We start from the raw sequence: 22,182 nt of genomic DNA on the forward strand, positions 1-22,182 counted from the left end.
TTTTTTTAAGGTCCAATTTTTTTTGTGGAAATTTGTGGGTGAGGGGGTATCTGGTAAGAACCTGGGACCATTGAGATTATCGAGCAACAGTCCAGAGTGCATTGTTCTGAGTGTGTTTATACTGTCCTGCCTTGAAGATTACCTTTTAATTAGTCAGTTACTCTTACTACTTTCAACACATTATGCAGAAACTTTATTCATACCTTATAACACCAGCCATCTTTGAGGTTTTCTAACTGCTTTGTTGAAAATGATAAGCTTTGTTATAGAGGCTTTTGTATTGTACGCTAAGTCTATTTTAAAGTATGGTGTTAAGGTTTTTGTTTTCCAACAAACAATATTGTGAGCACAGCTGTTGAGGGACTAAAATAAATTGTGTGTGCATTTCGTAGCATGTGTCCAAAGTAGACCCTACCAGCATCTTAATTTACGTTAGGCTGACACCATTGTTGCTATTTGTCTCTTGTTTGTTTTTGTGTTTATCTGTTACTGTCTATTAGCAACACTCCAAAAGTAAACAATATTTACTTATAAAGCTGTTAAAGAAAATATGTATGTAACCTAGAAGTCAACATAAATGTGATCAATGTGTTTCTAAGCTGGCTCTGGATTATGTGATTTCAAAGACAGATAACTTGTCAAATATCCTTTATGACAAATAACAAAACTAACCAAGTTATGTTTTCTTTTTTTTTTCAGGTTCACTTTATTCATTTGAATGCCAATAGAAGCTATTCTTTCTTATTCCATAAACATGAGAATTAAAAAAACTACATGGACTACATGTGAGACAGACATATATTACTAGAAGGTAAGTTACAGCTTAAAAAATATCTACAGTATTATTCAAATAACAACTATTTTAACTATTATAAATCCAGAGTCAAATATTTTTCTTTTAAGCTTTATGGCACAATTTGATCAGTCTATTCAGTGTAGTCAACTTGCCCAACCTCTGATTCCAGTCAAATTTGGTTTAGGGTTTATATATTCCAAGTTCAATATAAAAATGGTATGACAGTATTTTAATCAATCAATTCTTTTTTAATTTTAGCCTTTTAATGACAGGCTCCACTGGAGACATACAATATAAAGATTCTTATGATACCTTCCTAACTTATGGTCATTTAAGATCTTATATAACTTTACCAAAGTGTTCAAAACTTCAAATTGAAACATTAATTTAGAGACAGTATTATACATTTTTCTGAACACTACAAATTTGGATATTTTATTCTCAACTTTAGGAACACAATAGTTCTTATAGCCAAAGTTTTCTCTTGGGGTTGTCTTTAATAACTTCCACATATTAAGATATTCATGGTAATTTTTTCTTTCTGAAAATGTGTTACTAGTCTTTATTTAAAAAAAACAGGATGTTACTTTGTTGTTCTGTTCAATGATTGCATGAGTGGATGGAATGCTGAAGAAATCAGAAACTTATTACTGTCAAATTTGAAAAGTTTTCAGGTTATATATGTGTGCCAGGGGTCCTTTACTAAACAAAAAGATAATTATGGAATTGTCAAATTGATAAAATAATTTAACAAGAAAAATATAAAAAAATCCTTTTAAAAAAAACAAAGCTTCTTATCTAAAGTGGGAAGAAGTCCACCCTGAAAACTATATATTTATTAATAATGTTCAAGCTATTTCCTTATTCAATATCAAACAAAATAATTAATTACCAAATAATTAATTGACTAATTGGGCATTTCTAAAAATGAATTCATGTTTTGTTAGGTGCCATAAATAATTTTTCAAAGTATAAATTTGATTGGAGAATGAAAGCATGAAAGAGAAATAGCTTTAACAATTTATTAAGAGGACTAAACCCAACTAATCTAGCCGTATCTGTGAATACTGAAGGATTTTGTTTCCCTTGTTGGTATTAAACAAAAAAAAAAAATTACCATCAATTAATTGACTAATTGGTTAGAAATAACATGTACATACTTTTTACCAGACAGACAGAGTGAGTTGATATACAGCCTTGTAACAATTATACAAGAATTTGGGATTTTTAAGCAGACATTTGTAGAAATCAACAATTCTGTATATAATAAGCTGCAAAAGAGCTCACAGCTCAGCAGCAATAAAGCTGGCTAGAAGAAGAAGTATTTAATAAGAAGGACTGTAGTAAACTGGAATTATCAATTTGTTTTTGGTAATATTTTAGATTGTATTCTTTTAAGGGGGGATTAGTCAGAATTTACAACAAAAATATGATTTGATATAACGTTTTAGACTTCATGCAACTGATTGATAATGATTAGAAATGTATCTAACCTTGGAAATATTTCATGCTAGTTGTTTATGTGTGCGTATGTCAACTATAGAATCTTAAAAAAGCAGAATTGAATTTAGCTGCTAGTAGGATGGTCACCTGGTCCCGTGGTATGCCCTTCGGACTGTCTTCATGATAGTCGTGCAGGCGTCAGTGGCGTAACTAAAGGGGGGGGGGGATGGGGGGGGGAGAATTTTAAAATCCCCCCGGGCCCCCCGACCTAGGGGGGGCCCCCAAATGGGTGTTCGAAATTTATTTGTAAATACATAAATTAATATATTTGATTGACAAATAATGTCAACGGGTGTCTTTTTTTAATCAACATTTATGGATTAAATTTATCACAAAGACTAAACCTAGATATTTTAAAAATATTTTTGCCGCAGAGATCAGTTTTTAAATATTGTAGAATTTTTCTATTTTAAACTTTGTTGCCACAAATAAAACTGCATGATATACAGCGAATTCCAGGTATCTTGTTACCTTTACTAATAATAGATCTAAATGGCGAGTATTATATGGCTACACTAATTAACCTTGAAGCAAAATTTACAGAATCGAGATTAACTAAAAGTTATTCTTAACAATGCTAAAATTGTCCATTATTCGGGTTTGGCGTCTATAATTTCAGAATTAAACTTCACACTCGAGTTATTACCCCTTTATTCATCTTTCCTCAATTCAATGGAAACTCTCTCTTTTTATTTACATCTAATGATCTAATCCTTTTGCTTTCGCACAAAACATAAACAAAAAATAATGACGTAATATCATATAATATTAATACATCCTTCCTATTGAAATTATTATCACATCCTTCCTTTTAAAGTTCTTAATAGTGATATCTACTAGCAGGGCCGGCCCTAGCATTTGCTGGGCCCTATGCGAAACGGATCGCGCGGGGCCTAGTCTGGGTAGGGATAAGCATAATGTCAAAATTATTATTTTTTGAATTAGAAAATAGGCCTACTTTCGTCTTTGCAATAAATTTTTATCAAATGAAAGCTCGCAATGCCACTTTTTATTTATTGGCACCCCAAAACGTCAATTTCGTCGAATCTTCAGGAGATTTGAATAAATTCAAAAAAAGTTCAGGGCTTTATCGTATATTTTGCCTTTTCATGAAATTTCCTGGAGGCCCTGAAAAATCAGGAGGTCCCGAAAACCCTGTTATTTTATATACGTTATAATTGTTTAATTTAATAATATACACTTGGAATTAGCGCGGGGCCTATGAAAGCGCGGCGCCCACTGCGACCGGCACTGTCTACTAGGAACTTTAACAATTCGTCCACTTCTGGTTGTCTTGACTGAACAAGTTCTCTAGACGTTGGTCTATAACTGTCTGCTTCGTTTGTAGCAACAGTTTGCAGTTCATTGTCTTCATCGGTATCATAGTACCCAGAGAAGCATCCACACAATCCTGATGCAGTCCCAGCTGCGATGGGCAGGTCACGTCTACAGAATGGAAGACCACCGCATCCCTAAACAACTCTTGTATGGCCAACTAAGCGAAGGAAAGCGCTCGCAAGGTGGGCAAAGAAAGCGCTTCAGGGACACCCTCAAAGCTTCTCTGAAGGCGTTCAGCATAGACCCTGGCACCTGGGAGACAGAGGCACATGACAGAGCATCATGGCGTCGCGCTGTGAAAACTAGCGCACAGGTTGCTGAGGAAAAAAGAACAACGCAGGCAGAAGAAAAACGCCAGAAAAGAAAAGCAAGACAATTGACACTAGCTCCAGCTGGAATAACCTGCCCAGTGTGCGGCCGAACATTCCGGGCTCACATAGGTCTCACCAGCCACATGAGGAGGCATAAAACCCCATTGCATAGCCCTCAGCCCCCTGGATGACAAAGTGGTCATCATCGAACCACGATGGACGAACTATATATCATAGTACCCAGAGATGTCTTCATCGAAACTCTTATTTAAAAAGCGTTGATTTCTTCTGTATGTTATTCCATTGTTTGTCTTTATGATGTAAGATCTGGCTGCTGAATTTTTTTTTATGACAACTGCTTTCTGCCATGTTTGACCTAGACGAATAATCTTTAGGTAGTCTTGCTTTTGCATCGTATTTCACTTAGCTTTTCATCTGTCGTTCGTTGAGTAATGTCTCTGCATTTTCAGCTACCAATGGTTTCAATAGTTTGTCATCAGTTGGAATGATTCCCTGAGTCTTCTACTCGTCAGCAGTTGTGATGGTGATTTCATATACGGCAGTCCACTTATCGGAGTATTTCTATACTCGAGCATAACGAGATATGGATCTTTCCCACTTTTGTATACTCTGAATCCTTTTGCTTTCGCACAAAACATAAACAACCAACAATGACGTAATGCCATATAATATTAGCACAGAATCTCCTTCATGCAGTGGAAAATTACGAATTTTTTGCCTATCTTGAATTCTGGTCAAAGCTCCTGTGCCCAATTAATATAGTTCGAAAGAAACTACAAAAGTCTGGACTGCATATACGGGAATCTGCTAAAGAAATTAGTACCCTTTCATGCTTTCTGCAAAATGATGAGAAACTGACAAAAACCCAATCCATCGAAAAAGCAAAAGAAGGTAGTGAATACTATGGATTCCTTGTAATCAAAACAACCATATGAAAGAAAAGACTTGATGGGAAGTTGAGTTCTAATGTAGGACTGTCAATACAACTGCAATTCAAACGTGTTGCGACAGAAGTGCTGGACAGATTTCATATGGAGATGAAGGGCAGATTCCAAAGGCTGGAAAGAAAATGGATACCTTTGGGTTTCTTCTTGAACCAAGACACCTGTTAGAAGACACGCTTGTGACAAACTGTGCTACTTTTCCTGTTTGTATGATGAAATAAATGGAAAATCGCTTTTTCAATGATGTCATTGATGCACGAGCACTTTTCATCAACAAACAGTAATACAATTACAATAAAAGAGTCTTGATGATTACTTTTTGTTAAGTTTACTGATATACTGAACCAATTTGATTTGGGGCTTATATATTTTTGCTTACATTATCTCATGTCATATGTCGAATGTCAAAATGCAAGGGGCCCCCAAAGAGGTCAATCCCCCCGGGCCCCCAAATCCCTAGTTACGCCCCTGGCAGGCGTCCATCCCCAACCATCCTGTAGGATAAAAGAAGGAAAAGTAATGTACTCCTTTCAGACCTTGTGGTCTGTAGGGCAGATGATGTAAAGGTCATCTGTTTCTGTGGCCTACAGTTTACGAGGTTGTAATGTGACCAGCACAACGACTCATTAGAGCTGGGTGGACTCAGAGGCTCCCAAAGATCCTGAAATTAAAAAATCCCAGGATTTGAACCTGGGACCTCCAATTCGGAAGACAAGCGCTTTACCGCTCAGCCACCGCGCTTCGCCTGTAGGATAATAACAAGAATAATCTTCATTTCTGAGGAAACATCCTAAACTTATCAAAAACAACCAACAATTGACAATTATATAAAAAAAATATATTAACAGATTCTAAGTAGTAAGACTAAGACTGCTTTATTGATCCTTATGGAAATTTGTTGTGATTACAAGGACTCTTTTCTCATATGCAGACAACACAACAGAAACATACACATAAGTAGAACAGACACAACATAAAGAGTTCATTCATCGACTACACACAGGCATCTTGGTCCTTTTCATGTTTTCTGATCGAAGGGTGGCGTTGATATAGTCTGACCGAGTAAGGAACGAACGAGTTTTTGTACCGCTCTGTACTTTCTTACATAATCATAGTACATACCGGCTACGCCTGTTGATTTGTTCCCAGGCTTTATATTGTTTCTTATAGCGTTCACTCTCTGGAACCCCCATTCTGCTTTTTTTTTTTTTTAACTTGCGCATCGTATTTCTCGGACATTGACTTTTTACTTGATTTAAAAGACCCGCTTCATAATGCGCCCCTGACACATACACGATCTCATATTTTGGGCCTGTTAATTTCAGTAACCCTTTGACTTATCCGCTTCACCCCCACCCCACCCCACCCCCGGCCAAAATTATTTTTAATGCTATTAGGATTGTGTTTTTTTTATAGGCGTCTAAAAAGAAGCGGAAATGACGCAAGACATTAAAAATAAGTAAACTTAGGAAAAACGAAAAAAAATGCTATAAAAATACGAAATTTGTGAGACATTTTTTAATGCTTTATGTATAGACTGCGGTCTTTTTTTGGGGGGAAATACCGAAAATAAAATACAAAAGAGTTTTTGAAAAGCTCGCTGTTTTTCGCGAATAGCAGACGTCAGATTTGCGAATCTGTCATAATCGGTTCTTATTGAACGTCCTGGGGGTAAAAAGAAACTGCCTACGAAATTTCATGCGTATCCGTACTTTAAACTTAAAGATCGCAAGGTCTGAAAGAGGAACTTTGCCTGAATCTAGGTTTAATTATTATCCAAGTACATTTAAAATAGCCCCAATGTTTCAAAAAGTACACTATTTTAAGTAAGGGACATTGTTTTGTCTTCTTCCGTTTAAGGGAGAGTCGTCTGCGACAATATGAACTGGAAGAAAACACTTCGAAACGTCTCCGCTAACGTGATTCTTCTCGATCTACTTGTTTCAGAATCCTGGAAATTCTTCTGTCTGTAGTAAGACGTTATGCTAACAGCTTGTGTGTGACAAGCGCATACATCAGCGACAAGACGAAGCTGATCTTACGAATCAGGCTCATTACAGGCGTACGTGTGTTATATACACCTTAAATGCCCTTCGCATCATAGCATTAGTCAGTGCTGCCTCTATCTTTATTAGACTAATTTGACCTGCAACAACCAGGATACGAGACTAAAATAACCTAGACAGACAGACATATCTGGATAAGACATTTCTGAGTTATGAGTGCAAGAAAACATTTCAATATCGGTCCGTTCCTCCTTTTTTTAAAATTATATATATATATAATTGACATGCGTCAAGAACACATATTAAATAGCTTCTACTTACGCTGCCTGCGGCGCATAATGTGCATATCCTGGAAGGATCATGTCTCCAACCAGGAGGTTCTGAAACGGGCCAATATTCACAACATGTATGCTCTTCTTACACAGAGAAGACTACGCTGGCTCGGTCATGTCACTCGCATGCCAGATGGAAGAATACTTAAAGACATACTATACGCTGAGCTTGCAAATGGAGTCAGACCCAAGGGCCGCCCAAGACTAACCTACAGAGATGTCTGTGAGCGAGACATGAGAACCACGGGCATCGAACAAAGTATGTGGGAGGAGATATCCCAAGACCGGACAGCATGGAGACAGACTGTACGTGCTGGTACGAACTTCGCCGAGTGCAAAAGTAACGAAGCTGCATCAGTCAAGAGAAAGAAGAAGAAAGCTGCCTGTCAACTAGCCCTAAGTCAGATGCATATACATGCACGAACTGTGGCAAACTCTGCCGCTCCAGAATTGGCTTGATCAGTCACACCAGATTCTGCCCCGTCTCAAGACCAATCCAAAGCCAATGACTCACCTGGGCCCATCCATTGTCTTCCGAGACACAAGGAGCAATATATATATATATATATATATATATATATATATATATATATATATATATATATATATATATATATATATATATATATATATATATAAGGATAAAAATACGTTGTCGCTAGAAAAAGAATTTCGAAAGCTCAGAACGCTGGAAAACTGATGCCGTTGGGGCCCCGCCCTGGACAGCGCTTCGGAAGCTTTCAGCGCTCGAAAGACCCCCTTTTGCTAGATGGAGGGAAAACCTGCTGCCTCCGCAAAACATTCTCCATAAAAACCTTTTCTTGTATACAAAACTACTTTAAAGTTATCTACGACAAAAGAACTAAATGGAGTAGAGCTTTAATGATATTAAATCACCAAATTCTAAGTCCAAACATATTGTACTTATATATATGAAAAAAAAAAAGAAAATTGTTTTCTAATAATAGATTCTTTTCTTTTTAGCTATATTCTTTAAAACTTCCCAAACTCCATTGTGGGAGCCTACAGAGCTCCCCAGGCTGGCTAAGAAGAGTCGTCACTGGTAATAAATTGAGAAACACTGCATCGACACATCGAGGCTCCATTACTTTGTCCCGTCAAATAGTCTTCACTTGGTTTTTCTTGTTTTTTTGTTTTTGAAGTGGATACTTCAAGGCTTTAAGTTTTGGTTATTTCACCGACATAATGAAAGGTTAAACAACTGAACTTGACAGGCTACAGGACACAAACTTAGGTCTACTAAGCTTATCTTTGAAACAGGAGCATAAGACGAGCAAAACATAGAACCAAAACTTCTTTTCAATTGAAAGACAATATTTTGCTATGAATCTCTTAAAGTTTTTATTTCCTCATAGTTCCAGTCTATATTTTCGGTCAAATCAGAGATTTGTTGCAATGATAGCCCTTTATTTTATTTTTGTATTCTCTCTCTGTATAAATATTAGGCCGAATTATAAAGACATGGTCGGTGTCAGCTAAGCGTGACCTCGTGTCAAGTTATTTAGATCCCCTTCGGCGGTGACAGAAGTTCAACACGCAGGCTAGTAAAAGTAGCCCATGTTCTACGATCCTCGCCAAGTTCGGTCGGTTGGCAGAAGTCGCTGACTCGTGACCGCTTATTCTGATAGGCCAACTACACGTCGATTTAAAGTGTCCCAGTTTAACCTGAACTTGACACTCTTGTTTCTTTTATACATATATACCTATATGTGCGTGTTTATTTCTCACACCATAATGTGTTTTTAAAAATGTATTATTTCCCACGTATGACGTAGTGACTTTCTTGAGCCAAAACTGCGTGGGGGTTTCTAAGGATTACATAATGTTACTTCTAGATCGAGTTCCTGTTCTGTAATTTGTTTTACTTGTAGACGAACTTCGCTACTAGAACGAACAATGGACGAGTTTCAGATTATTTCTCATAGGTTTGTATCTTACTGACTTACTTTGATCCTCCAGCGCATTAGGGGCGGCAAGCCCTAGGTAGATATTATAATGTATGATGGTATAGTAAAAACAAACATTTTTTTAGGTGGGAGAGTGGGGTGCAGGCTGAGCATGTAAGAGTATTTAAACTTCTTACCTTTTTTTTTTTTTTTTCAATTTGAAACTTAGCTACAAGCTACAAAAATTCATTATCAAAATATTTTAGGACAACGTTGGAAAAAAAAAACTTTTGAAATTGTTTAGTTTCATTCGCTGAAAGTTCTGGTGTCAATTACATTTTAAATAACCTGTTACTGTTGGTGGGTAGACTTCCATTGACTTCTGGGTCGTATTTAGTTGTTTTTTGTTGTTGTTGTTTTGTTTTTTTTTGACATCCCTTACACTGTAATTTGTTTAGTTATCTTTAATAAAATGTTTGTTGTAAAATGTTTTACATGTTTCGGATGTTCCTTCAGAGTTGAAGATAGTTTACTTCCTAGTCCAAACCTCCCGCAGGACGATGGGGGATGGGAGCGGGCAGGGTTTGAACCCGGGACCATCGATACATCCAAACGACAGTCCAGCGCACAAACCGCACGACCAGGCAGCCATCCAATACATTTGCTTATTAATTAATGAATTAATCTAATCACTTTAGTTTTTCCTTAAATACAAACCTTTTCTCTTTCTTTTTTGCCTCAGTGTAGCTGGGTATTACACTTGTTCAGTATTCACCAGCTGTTAGGTTAGTTGGTGAGGCCCTCTCCAAACTGTCTATACTGTCATAGTTTTGTGTCTGCAGTGTCGCCACAGATTCTCTGTACAACGAATATTTTCTTCGTCATTGCTAATGTGTTTGTCCCCCTTATATCTTTTGTACTGGTTTTGTTTCTCCACAATGTACCGACATAGTTCCCCCAATCTTTTTTTTTTTTTTGGCTTGTCCAAAAGTCCCTTGCAGTATATTAGAACTTACAGTTAGACTAACGCTGATTTGGAGTTGTATGTATTATTGCTACTTATCATAATAGTCGTTTTGTGTGCCTTTCTGCTACTCGTTCGATATTTATAAAACATCCGCCAGGTTCACCTTGAACAATATCTTCATAACAATCATTTCATTGAATACATATGAATATTAACAATGTAATAATATTTCTAGCATTATATATGCGGTAACACTTTCGCTATACACACGTCTATTTTGTGTGGACTGACGATGGGCTGTAGTTATTGATAGTTTGTGTTAATGATTTCTGATATTACTGTTGAAAATATTGAAACCTGCCCTGGGACGTTACTGAGTTTGTGTTTCCACACGAACTCTCTTTGTAATCCTGTTATACAGTACTAATAATCCGCGAAAAGCACGCCGCTGTTCTTGAAATGTAATTACTGTTGAGCAGTTGGATATTTTACATGGGCAAAGACTTTTTTTTTTAAACCCCCGCCGCCGAACATTGACCGAGATCTCGCTTTTCAACCTGTGACCATGTTCGGCTCATCCTATCAAACAGTTTCCACCCGTTGAGCTAACGTTGAGACCTCCTCCCCATCGCCAGCTCATTGTGATACTTGTATGTTTGAATGTATAGATTTCCACCTGCTGCGTGTCTTAAACTTCAGCGTTATACCGGTATCTCATTTGCTTATGTGATCTTTTTGTATTTCAATTGAGCATCATTAATTGTGTTTTAACTTCGGACAAAAAACAAAGGGCGGGGAGGGGGAGATGCGGTATAAACTATTATTTTGTTTGACTGCCTTTGCCTTTGACTACATCAATAATTCTCATGTGCTCTTGGTCTGTCTTTGTACTGGGCTTTACGAATCGCCAGTGAAGACGGAACGAGGACAGAAGACGTGGAAAGTAATGGGATTAGTTTCAACAGAGCGGGATCAGATGGTAATGGAAAATTGAGCCCACTTTGAATGCACGTGTTCATACCCACACACCCTGCAGACAATAGTCCATCTTTGATTTAAGATAAGCTTCGTATTGTTGTTTAGTGGGCTTCAGTCCCACTGACACCTCTCCCTTTCTTTGCGTACGTGTTCTGTTCCGAAGTGCTGTCTAGCCCTTTTTTTTTCCCCCTTGATTTGCCGAAGCCTTTGCTACATTCCTGTTTCCCCCTCCCCTCTCACCCCCCCAAAAAAAACTTGAGCAGTTTTGTAGGTGTTCAAAGTTAAAATATTATAAGTATTAGAAAATATATTTAGCATGTTAAAATATTTCTTTTTTTTTTCTAATTACTTATATCAGGGAGCAAGGTGGCTGCATGTTTAAGCGCTTGCCATGGTTTCTGAACCTGGGCTCCTAGGTTCGAATCTCGTTGAAGACTTGTATTTTGCATTTCGGGGATTTTTAGGGCGCCTAATGGGTGCCTGACATTAGTTGAGGAAAAGTAAAGGTGGTTGGTCGTGATGTTGGTTTTGAGAAACATCGTACATGTATTATATTTTTACTTATTATTAGCAAGTGTTTGGTATGTATAGCTGGAGATACCATACAGTCATTAAATAAACCAATGTTATTGTAAACAAATAATTGGATCAATTTTTAGTCTATCATCGTTTCATTTTGTTTTTAATTTTAGAATAATATCTTAAAAAACTTTTTTGAAAATAAAAGTGTGCCTCTAAATAAACACACATACACAAGCCAAAATGTTTATTAAAGAAAATGATGTGAAAAACAAAACACACATTTACATTTAGTACGTGAAAAATATGTCTTAACACAAACACTCATGCAAAACATAGATATGAATAATTCTTTTAAAAGAAATAATACAATAAACGTACATAATGTATTTCGCGCCAAAACGTCCCGTCGCCAAAACGACCTTCGCGCCAAAACGGCGGGGCCAAAACGGCGGCGCCAAACCGTCCTGCTTCGCACTGCAAGATCTACACTATTGTGATATCAATATCTAGTTTCTGTGATCTAAATGGGACGGACGGACCACACAAAACTAACAACAGCTTTTCCCCTTCCGGCTTCTAAAATCAAACGAACGCGATTCTATGCAGTTGTTTTTTTTAATCTTTTTGTACTTTCTGTCTACTTGGTCTTTACCATTGATGTGTTTGGTGTTTTATTGAGTCTTGTTTATGTCTTGTTCTATGTCCAAGTTAATCCTAAATCAATTAACAGTGTTTAATGTCAGATCGAGTGTTAAAGATTTTATTTACGAGTTGCGGTCTGTTAATCCGTCTGACAGGTAAACAAAGGAGGAGTGAGCTTGTAAAGGTAAATACATTGTACTGTAATCACTGACCATAATGAATTGTCCTAAGTTTAAACAACCTGCTGGTTTACCAGATGACTTATTATTCTTCGTTCTCATTTTACATGTCGGGGGTTCAGATCAGTAATCATGTATCTGAGATGAACCACGCAGTGGTTTCCAGATCAAGCAGTACTCCGTATAGTTTTTCTTCTATAGGAGGGCTGTGGGCCTCTTGATATAGCTTTGAAAGACATGGTCAGCATTCTCTGGTGATGCTCCACAAGGGCAGGTTTCACTAGTCCCGACTTTTAGCTTCTGGAACATATGTTGTCTCATTCCGGTGTGTACGGTTCTGAGTCGAAAAACTATGCGTTGGTCATGTCGAGATAGCTTATAATAGGGGTATCCTTTTTCTTGTAATTGGGAATGTGAGCTGGTCCAAATCTCATTTATTCTAAACTCTATTTATTTCATCATTTCTTCTGAGCTACTTCCCCTCTTTTTTTTTTTTTTTGCGCTTATGCCTTTTTTTTTGGGGGGGGGGGGGGGGCGCTTCATGTTGTTGTGTTTTTTTTTTCTGTTATTCTGGCCTCATACCGTTTTGTTTATTTGGACACCTACCGCTGATATTGTTTTCCCGGGTTCAAACCCTAGTGAAGACTGGGATTTTTATATTCGGGATCTTTGGGCGGCTCTCAATCCACCCAGCTCTAATCAGTACCTGACATTAGTTGGGTAAAAGTAAAGGTGGTTGGTTATTGTGCTGGCCCCATGACACCGTCGTTAACCGTGGACCACAGAAACAGATTACCTTTACGTCATCTGCCTATAGATTGCAAGGTGTGAAAGGAAAACTTCATCAGTATGAGGGAGATCGAAGTCTTTCTCCCACAAATTCTATAAATGCAAAGGTAGCCCCTATATGGTAGTTTCCCAAGTTCTGATGGCCAAAAGTAGCTCATGAATCAATTTCTGACCATGGTGTGCAATGAAAGTTGTGATTGGACTGTGAGAGGCAGATTAAAATTTGCTGAAAACTGACCAGGTTTAAAAAAAAATAGTTTAACATTCAAACAGAAAGTATTTGTGTTTGTGTCACTGCAAACTAACCATGACATTTTTCTGTCCAGATTTCCAAGAGGAATGCCTCACACATTGATTTTGTTGTCTCCCCTTGCCAAGAGGGGAGGGAACTATTGTACAATCAAAAGAATAAGGTAAAAGAAGTACAGGTAACATTTGTAACTGTAAATTAAGTATTTTAGCTAAATAAAGATAATTGATAGAATGAAATTGATTGCCTGAGTGGAAAGAGCAAATAATTTTAAAAGAATTTCTGATTAAAAAAAAAATTCATAAAAATTTTAATAGAGCTTGTTTTATTCTTTCAACAACAAAAAAAAAAAACAGAAAAAAAAAATTAAAATTTAATATATACATCGCGTCTCCTACAACTCCATGCATATGTACACATTGTCAACTCAGTTTTCACACAACATATCATTATCTTATTATTTCTTTCATGTGAAAAATACATTTCTGGGCCAATTTTTCTTTTATGAACTATAGAAATTTTTGGGTGTGAAGGTTTTTGCTTTGTTTTGCTTTTTGTAACAAGTCTCTCTAATTATGAACATAGCTGTCTGGGAGATTTGTTTAATTTATTGCGTCTTCTTCTTCATTTTTATGTTAGAGGGTTCAGATGAGTACTCCTATATCTGCGATTAACTGTGCTGTGGTTTCCAGATCTGGCGGCTCTCCATATAGTTTTTGTTCTGTAGGGGGATTTTTGGGTCAGGTGTCTTCTTCAGACCTCTCGATAGAGTATGCAGCTTTTAAAGACATGGTCAGCATTCTCTGATTATGCTCCACAAGGGCAAAACTCACTCATCGTTATTTTTAGCTTGCAAGCTTGTGTTCTTATTCTGTTTCCTTGTGTCTGATTTGTTTCTTCCCTTGTGTCTATAGAAATCATCTCAAGTCTATTGGCTACAAGTGCCATCTGGAGGACCCTAAACTGTTTCAGAACCATGATGAGTTTGTTCGCATGGTGGATGAAGATAATATTGGAATACTGATCGGAATACATGCTCTTAGAACTGGAGCTTTTATGAAAGGTGAGTGGTTGATCAGCTGTCAATTGGGTTAGACTGTTAGACAATGATATATTGCTAGTATATTGACATAATTAGTAGAATCTTGTAAATTAGAAACAAAATCATTCAAGAAAAATAAAAAGCAAAGTAACAATCTTTTAATAATAAGATTGAAATAAACTTACAAATACAGAAATAAGACCTATGAAATAATTTCCTATTTCAATGGTAAGTAGATCCTCAGAAAAGCACCAGAAAAGAAAATCAAGGCTATTGACACAGGCTCCAGCTGGAATAGCCTATCCAGTGGGCAGGCTAACAATCACATAGATCTCACCAGCCAACGAAGTGCAAAGCCCTTAGCCTCCTAGATGACCAAAGTGGTCATAATCATATCATGAATGATGGATGAACTCTATTTTTGTACAAATGCCAATCAATTGAATAGTAAATAGCATTTTGTAATATACCACCAAAAACTGCTCAGATCTTCATTGTATACTTCCTAAGCTCTGTCTTCTTGAAGTGAGATTCTGCATGTAAAAAAAAAACACCTTCTATCTACTCAAACCATTTCAACTGACTATTATCAGATATTGGCAATAGGTAGATTGCATAACTACAATTAGACCTTGATCCTAAAACATCTTTTTTTTATAGAGCAGGTCAAATAATCGCAAATAGATCTTGCTCCTAAAATGCACTATCATTGATTAGCCATCTTTATTTTTTTTTTTTCATATTTCTCTGGCGGACTTCGACCATAAGTTGTCCACTTATGGCCCATATTTTTTTATTATTCCATCCCTATTTCCTTCTTTGTGAAACTGAGTCATGTAAGTTGTGGCTACTTTTATTAGCACATTTTTGGGCTGGAATTAATCATGTGATCCTTTCCAGAGAGTAACCTGCCTTACATCGTCATCCTTGGCGGCACAGACATCAATGAGTTCAGCAAAGACTCCCACTCCCTTGACATCATGACTGAGGTGATCACAAAAGCCAAGTGAGAATAGTGGATTGTTTGTTGTAGAAAATTGTAGATGTCCATGTGGTCAGTTGGTTGTACATTGTTGCAGTGCATAGCTGCATTATGTCCAATGCTGGCTGGTTGTGAGGCTAGCAGTTTAGAAAGCTGTTGATTGTGTTAAGATCAGTTCCTATATCTCTGTAGGAATTATGGGATATTGTATGCAATAAACATTGCATTAGCTAGGGTTAGGGGAGGGGAGGTCCAAATTTGAAATTCCCCAAGACCCCCCACTGGAGAAGGGCCCCCAAATGAGTGTCCGAAATTTGTTTTTACATTAAATATAATGCCATTATCTCATGTCATGATGATGAATGTCAAAATGCAGGGGTCATTAAAGAGGTCAAGCCCCCCAGGCTGTAATTTTATTTATTAAAGGATATACAACATTTGCTTGAAAAAAATATCAGATATTTTTAAAACTGGAAAATAGTTGATGTTCTATTACAAAATAGATTCAGAACTTCATTGAATTTTTTTTTATATCATGTTTGTTTCTTAACTCAATGTTACAATATTTTATTCTTTAACTAAAGGTTTGTGGTGTGTTTTAGTTCAACTATACGAGACAAGGCTCTAGCGCTATGGCCAAATATCTCACTGTCCAAACTTGCCCTCATTCCACAAGGTGAGTGTGACAGACTTATGACTCAACGTGTTAACAGCATTCTTTCTGTTGAGCTGGCTTTGTTGTGTCTCAAATCTTGTTTTCTACTTTCTTTGCTTCACTTTTAGTAGACATCTGGATGTTATTATAAAAACACTTCATTCTTTAGTTTCTTAACTGTGTTAGATGTTAACTAATCTTGCTGCATATGAAAGCAACTAATAGATAAAAGTGTTGAACTTATTTTTTTTTCATGTTATTTTATTAGCTTTTCTTATGATCGTATGTTAGCTGGATGGCTTAACTGGTCATGTGATTAGCTCTGAGACTGCCATCATCATCTTTCCTTTGAGTTCCTAATGCAACATAGGGCCTCAGTAAAAACATGCCACTCTCCACAGTCTCTTGCTAGTTTTTTAATGGCTTCCCGCCAGAGTGCTATAACAGTGGTTTAGTTTGTGACTCCTACCAACCACAGAGTTTGAATAATGTTTTTCATAAAAACACTTCCAAGGAAAGAAAGAATCACATTTAAAATTTATAGTGATCTCCCTTACTTTATAACACACACACACATTTTCAATCTTTAGCTTTCATTTCATTGTCTTAAACAGTGAGTTTTGTCTTATCTTAATTATTGACTTACACTGGAACATTGACACGTTTTTCAAACATTAAAATCACATTTTAGTGGTGATTACTTTTACTTTATTTTACTTTGAAGGCTTTATTTTTAGAGATAATCCAAAAAAAACCTATATTTTGTTGTTGTTGCTGTACAGCTGTCCATACCTGTGTGTCTAGTTTCAACTTGATGAGTTACTTGTTCAGTCAACCAGAAGTCAATAGTCTGATGACCTCTTCCTTTCAAAAACCTGTAGTCTTCTCATTGATTGGAGGAATTAGGCCAGTGAAGAACTCAACTTACCTAATTCCTACTTTTCAAGGTAAAGTATGAGGCTGACTTGTTGGGGATTCCTGAGGGTAAAATACTATTTTTCCCTCATAAAGAAAAGTAAAGTTAACCCTTTCAAACCTTGTGATCTATAGGGCAAATGACGTAAAGGTCATCTGTTTCTGTGGCCCATTGTTAATCAGGGTGTTATGTGCCCAACACGAGGACCAACCGCCAAGACTTTTCTCCACCTAATATCAGGTACCCATTAGAGCTGGGTAGACTCAGAGGTCCCCAAAGATCCGGAAATTAAAAATCCCAGTCTTTACAAGGATTCGAACCCAGGTTTGGAAACCAAGCACTTTACCACTCAGCCACCACACCTCCTTTTGTAGTAAAGTTCCCCTTTCAGACCATAGGGTTGATGATGTTAAGGGCATCTGTTTCTTTGTCAAACCTTTAACGATCAGGCTGTCATGTGGCCAGCATAACGAACAACCGCCTTTACTTTCCCCAACTAAAGTCAGAGACCATCAGAGTTGGGTGGACTCAAGCGCCCTAAAAATCTAGAAATTCAAAATCCCAGTCTTCACCGAAATTAGAACCCAGGACCTCGAGGTTTGGAAGACAAGCGCTTAACCACTCATCCACTGTGCCCCCCCAATTTCTCCATCATGCATAGTCTCTAGTGTTATTTTAGGTAGCAAGCAAAGTCCTTGGATTGAAATTATGCACAGTCTTTAACACTCAACAATTACATACTTATTTTTTCTTTCAGTCTTTATACTATTTTTTCTGCAAACACTATCTATTTGTTAACTCCCTTATTGGAGCTTGACTTTTTATTTAATGCTGAATTATCTTATAAGTTACAGATGTTCCTTCAAATTAAAAGATATCCATGTTAATATACACCATAACTACATCTGATATTACTAATTGTTGCGAGCAAATGAGACTCTTACTCATACACCAAGCAGACTCATCTATAGTAGATTATGAGGACTTTAATCTTGATTCAACAAATAATAATATGTCAATAATAACCTCGTTTACATTACTCCATATTTGGATCCTTCTCTTCCAATACGCATTCGCTCCATTCCACATTCCCACTATGCTGCGCACGTAAAAGTCATATCTATACTATATTCTTTGTTTTATTTAAACCCATAAACATTTTGTTTATCACCTTACAGAATGGCATGCAAGAGATAAAAGAATTTTGTTGCTGATTGTGGGACCAAAGGTTTGTCAAACTGTGGAACATCATATTTACATTGCTCCTTGTCATACAAGACTATGTATTCTCCTAGACTATTTGCTGGAGTTAGTTAACTAATTCTTTATAAAATCATGATCTATTAGTACTTGTGATCTTGTCAAATAGTGCTGTTGTTGATGTTGTTTTGTAATTTCATTTTGAAAATATTTTATAGAAAACTTTATGTACATTTCAAAGGTAAATCCACACTAAATAAGACTATTACTTTTTCAGTTAGATGAACACTACTGTTCTACTGTGTTTGAACCAGCTGTAAACAAGTAAGTATTAGTTTTACAATTCATAGTTCAGCAATTTTTACAAAGCCTAAATCAACTATCTCTGTCTGTCTGTCTGTCTGTCTGGTATAAAGTGTGTACACATTATTTCTCCCACAACCATTCTGGAATCAAGTTGAAACTTTGATCAATTAATCATTGGCATAGACAAGACATGAATCAATAAAATAAAAAGTAACCAATTAGTCAATTAATTACTGGTAATTAATTATATTTGTACTAACAAGGGAAACTAATCTTTCAGTATTCAGATATGACTAAATTAGTGTTTTGTCCCCTTAAAATAATTAAGGCTATTTCTCCCTCACCCATTCTCCAATCAAGTTGATACTTTAAACACTTATTTATTGTACCTAAAAAAACATGAATCAATAAGAAAGAAAAACACCCTATTAGTCAATTAATTATTGATAATTATTTATTTTGATTGATACCAAATAAGGGAAATAACTTGTACATTATTGATAGATATAGTTTTCAATGCAGACTTCTTCCTCCTTTAAATGTGCTTTGTTTTTTAAAAAAGGATTTTTTGATATTTTTCTTTGTTAGTTTTTTTTTTTTGTGAAAATTCATGATGTACATCTCCAAGAGCAACATGTATATTTTGTAAAACTCCATTCCTCAAATTTCCAAAAAACTTAGATGTAGTTTTTTGGAATTTCTCTTACATTTCAAGCTGGATTAATTTTTTACATTTTCCCATAAACACTTATTACGCTTTTTTTGTGTTTATATATAAATATAGAGTTGAGGTATAGCTGTTTATCATTTACTTTTATATAAGTAATCCTTATCACTCTATATTTAACCTGTGTCACTGTTGCCTCACAGGAGACCAGGAGTTGTGTACATTCCAGGACTTCCAATGGAAGACACCCATGCCATCATGTCACAGTCATTTGCTGTAGTCAATAGCTCAGATAGTGAAGGGATGTGTCTAGCCATACTTGAGGTGATTTTTTTTCATTCAACATTGTTATAAGTAAAGTGTTATAAGCATATTGGCTTAGTGGTAAAAGTGTTATAAGTATATTGGCTTAGTGGTAAAAGTGTTATAAGTATATTGGCTTAGTGGTAAAAGTGTTATAAGTATATTGGCTTAGTGGTAAAAAGCGCTTGGCTTCTGAAAAACATTTGTTCAGTGGGTCAATTTAATTAATTCATTTATTGGGTATGTTGCAGTCAATTTATTTCTTTTTAGTAGACTGTCCATTTATATTGGCCTAATATATAATTTAATTTTTTTTTGTATCAATTACAATTTTTATCAGTTAAATTTTGAAATTAGAAATATCTTTTAATCAAATTTATTTCAAGTATTTCACTTTTCAGTATAATGATCAGTACTGTATATTCCATTCATTAATATAACATGTATTTTATATATTATATTCTTTTGGGATTTTAGGCTATGCACATTGGTGTACCAGTCCTTGCAAGAAATATACCAGGCAATAAAGCAATAGTACAGGATGGTGTCACAGGTCTTTTGTATGATTCACCTCAGGTACCAGGATCTAAATTTCATAAAAGTTAATTTTGTATAAATAGATCTTACAACAAAAAAATGTAATGAATTAGCTTAAGCATTTTTCATTATTTTGCTGCATAAGTTACATAAAGCATTGATATATATTAATACATGGAGGCAGGTGCTAGTTTTCCAAACCAAGGTTTGAATCTTGGTGAAGACTGGAATTTTGAAATTTTAAGGCCCCCCCCCCTCCCCCCCCCCCCAAGTCCACCTACCTCTAATGAGAACTTAACATTTGGACAGGTGGTCAGTTATTGTGCTTTTCCTTGATGCCATTGTCGACCCATCTTTACATCATCAGCCCTATAGATTGCAGGGTATATTACTTTTATTTGTATAGAATTACCTATACAGGCATTAACAGATGTTCTTATTTATTGAATCTTTTAACGTTTGTTGAACATTTTTCTTTTTCTTTGCCGATGTTTAGGAATTCATAGAGAAGGCCGAATCTCTGACACAGTGTCCAGATGCTTATGTCACTCTGACGAAAAATGCTAAGGAGTATGTGCACACTTACCACAACCTGGAAGACGAGAGAAAAAAATATGTCTCTCTGGTGGAGTGTTGTATAAAAGATATCCTGGCCAGCATCTCAAGTGTTGCCAAGTCTGTCCCTGTACATGGTGATATAACTGCATGACGACATAGCTAGGATCTTTAATGGTTACAGCTACTGACAAAACTTGACCCAGAATGTAGATTGCACAGAATATACATTGTATTTGTTAACAGCAGACTAAATTGTTACATCTGGAACTTTCAGATATTACATAATGCCAAAAATCACACTTTTTAACCTTCATCCCCGTTCTTACAAATTGTAATAAAACTCAATTTCCACAACAAGAAAATTCTAATTTTACTAAAGATTTATTTATTAATTATCATTTTCCCAAATTACATTTTTCAACATGGTATTAATAGAAGCTTTTGATAATGATATATCCACCAATTAGCATCTGGAAAGTTTGGCGTTGATGTATTCAGTGTGTTTTCCCATACACTGTACACATACATCAGATGGTGCCAGAAAAGTCGGGAGTACCGTATTCATAAAAACCACAGAGTATTTTTTCCATTATTTTTTTTTAAACCTATAGAATAGCCTTTACATGAGGGTTGGATCTGCAAACGTCAAGGGACTATTGTACTTGTTGGTTTTTTTTTTGGAATAATTTTTGTTCTGTTATATAACAAATTTTCAGACCCCCCAACTTCCCTCCTATTAACAAATCACAACAAATTTCTTTACCCCTCTCTCCCCTTAGTTATGTAATGTCTGAAAGTTCTCATAACTAAATGTAAAAAAAAAATTATACCCCCCCCCCCCCCCCCCCCGAGTCATTACATACCTGAGTCACTACATAATTAGCTAAAACATTATTCATTTTAAATATAGTATCTAAGGACATTTAGGAATTGAAAATAGGCCAATCAAATTTTAATATTTATTACAGTTTCTGGCAATAAAAAAAAAGGAGAAAATGGCTAGCTACTAAAAAAGAAAAATCTTTTGAACTATATTTAACTTCTCCTTTAAAAACGGGAGGGTTTTTCTGTGCAAGTCAGTGCTGTCAGTTGACATCTGGTGATATTAATTTATAAATGACAGCTCCACACAATCATGACATTCTACTCCTGAAAAAAAATGAATGAAGGCTTTTGCCCCCCATTATTCTTTATTCACTGTTTCTCTCTACATGTTTTTTTGTTCATGTAAATATTGATTTACAGTTACATTTTTATTTATTTTGTTTGTACATATGATTTTCCTAACTACTAAATTATATTTTTTGTACACCTTCCAATTATGAAAGAGAAAAAAAGATTTTCAGATGGCACAAACATATTTGAGAGATTATTGTAATACAACTCTTTTTAGCCATTTAGATATAAAGTTATATTAAATTTTAATGCATTTTTTAAATTAAACAACATGATAGAAAGCTTGTATTCATGTTTAGGTCTGTATCCTAATATAGTAAAAATAGAATGTTCACTTTATTAATCAAAAATAATA

The 22,182-nt window shown here is 35.8% G+C and overlaps 1 protein-coding gene across 3 annotated transcripts; it reads left to right on the forward strand.

Moving 5' to 3' along the window:
* The first annotated feature begins 242 nt into the window (after positions 1-242).
* Positions 243-21,494, forward strand: LOC106051551 (glycosyltransferase 1 domain-containing protein 1-like). Of its 3 annotated transcripts, none has more exons than XM_013206741.2 (11): positions 243-811; positions 13,562-13,648; positions 14,400-14,548; positions 15,428-15,533; positions 16,094-16,185; positions 16,947-17,111; positions 18,259-18,308; positions 18,558-18,604; positions 19,457-19,577; positions 20,034-20,132; positions 20,590-21,494. In XM_013206741.2, exons 2-11 carry the CDS (start codon positions 13,575-13,577, stop codon positions 20,800-20,802), a joined length of 1,116 nt encoding a protein of 371 aa, XP_013062195.2. In that variant the 5' UTR covers positions 243-811; positions 13,562-13,574; the 3' UTR covers positions 20,803-21,494. The 3 variants fall into 3 exon arrangements, with proteins under 3 accessions (XP_013062195.2, XP_013062194.2, XP_055862561.1); XM_013206740.2 differs by lacking the exon at positions 243-811 and adding an exon at positions 8,777-9,197; XM_056006586.1 differs by lacking the exon at positions 243-811 and having other exon boundaries at positions 13,571-13,663.
* The last annotated feature ends 688 nt before the right edge of the window (positions 21,495-22,182 follow it).

Source organism: Biomphalaria glabrata, chromosome 12 (genome assembly GCF_947242115.1).
Source record: "Biomphalaria glabrata chromosome 12, xgBioGlab47.1, whole genome shotgun sequence".
NCBI lineage: Eukaryota > Metazoa > Mollusca > Gastropoda > Planorbidae > Biomphalaria > Biomphalaria glabrata.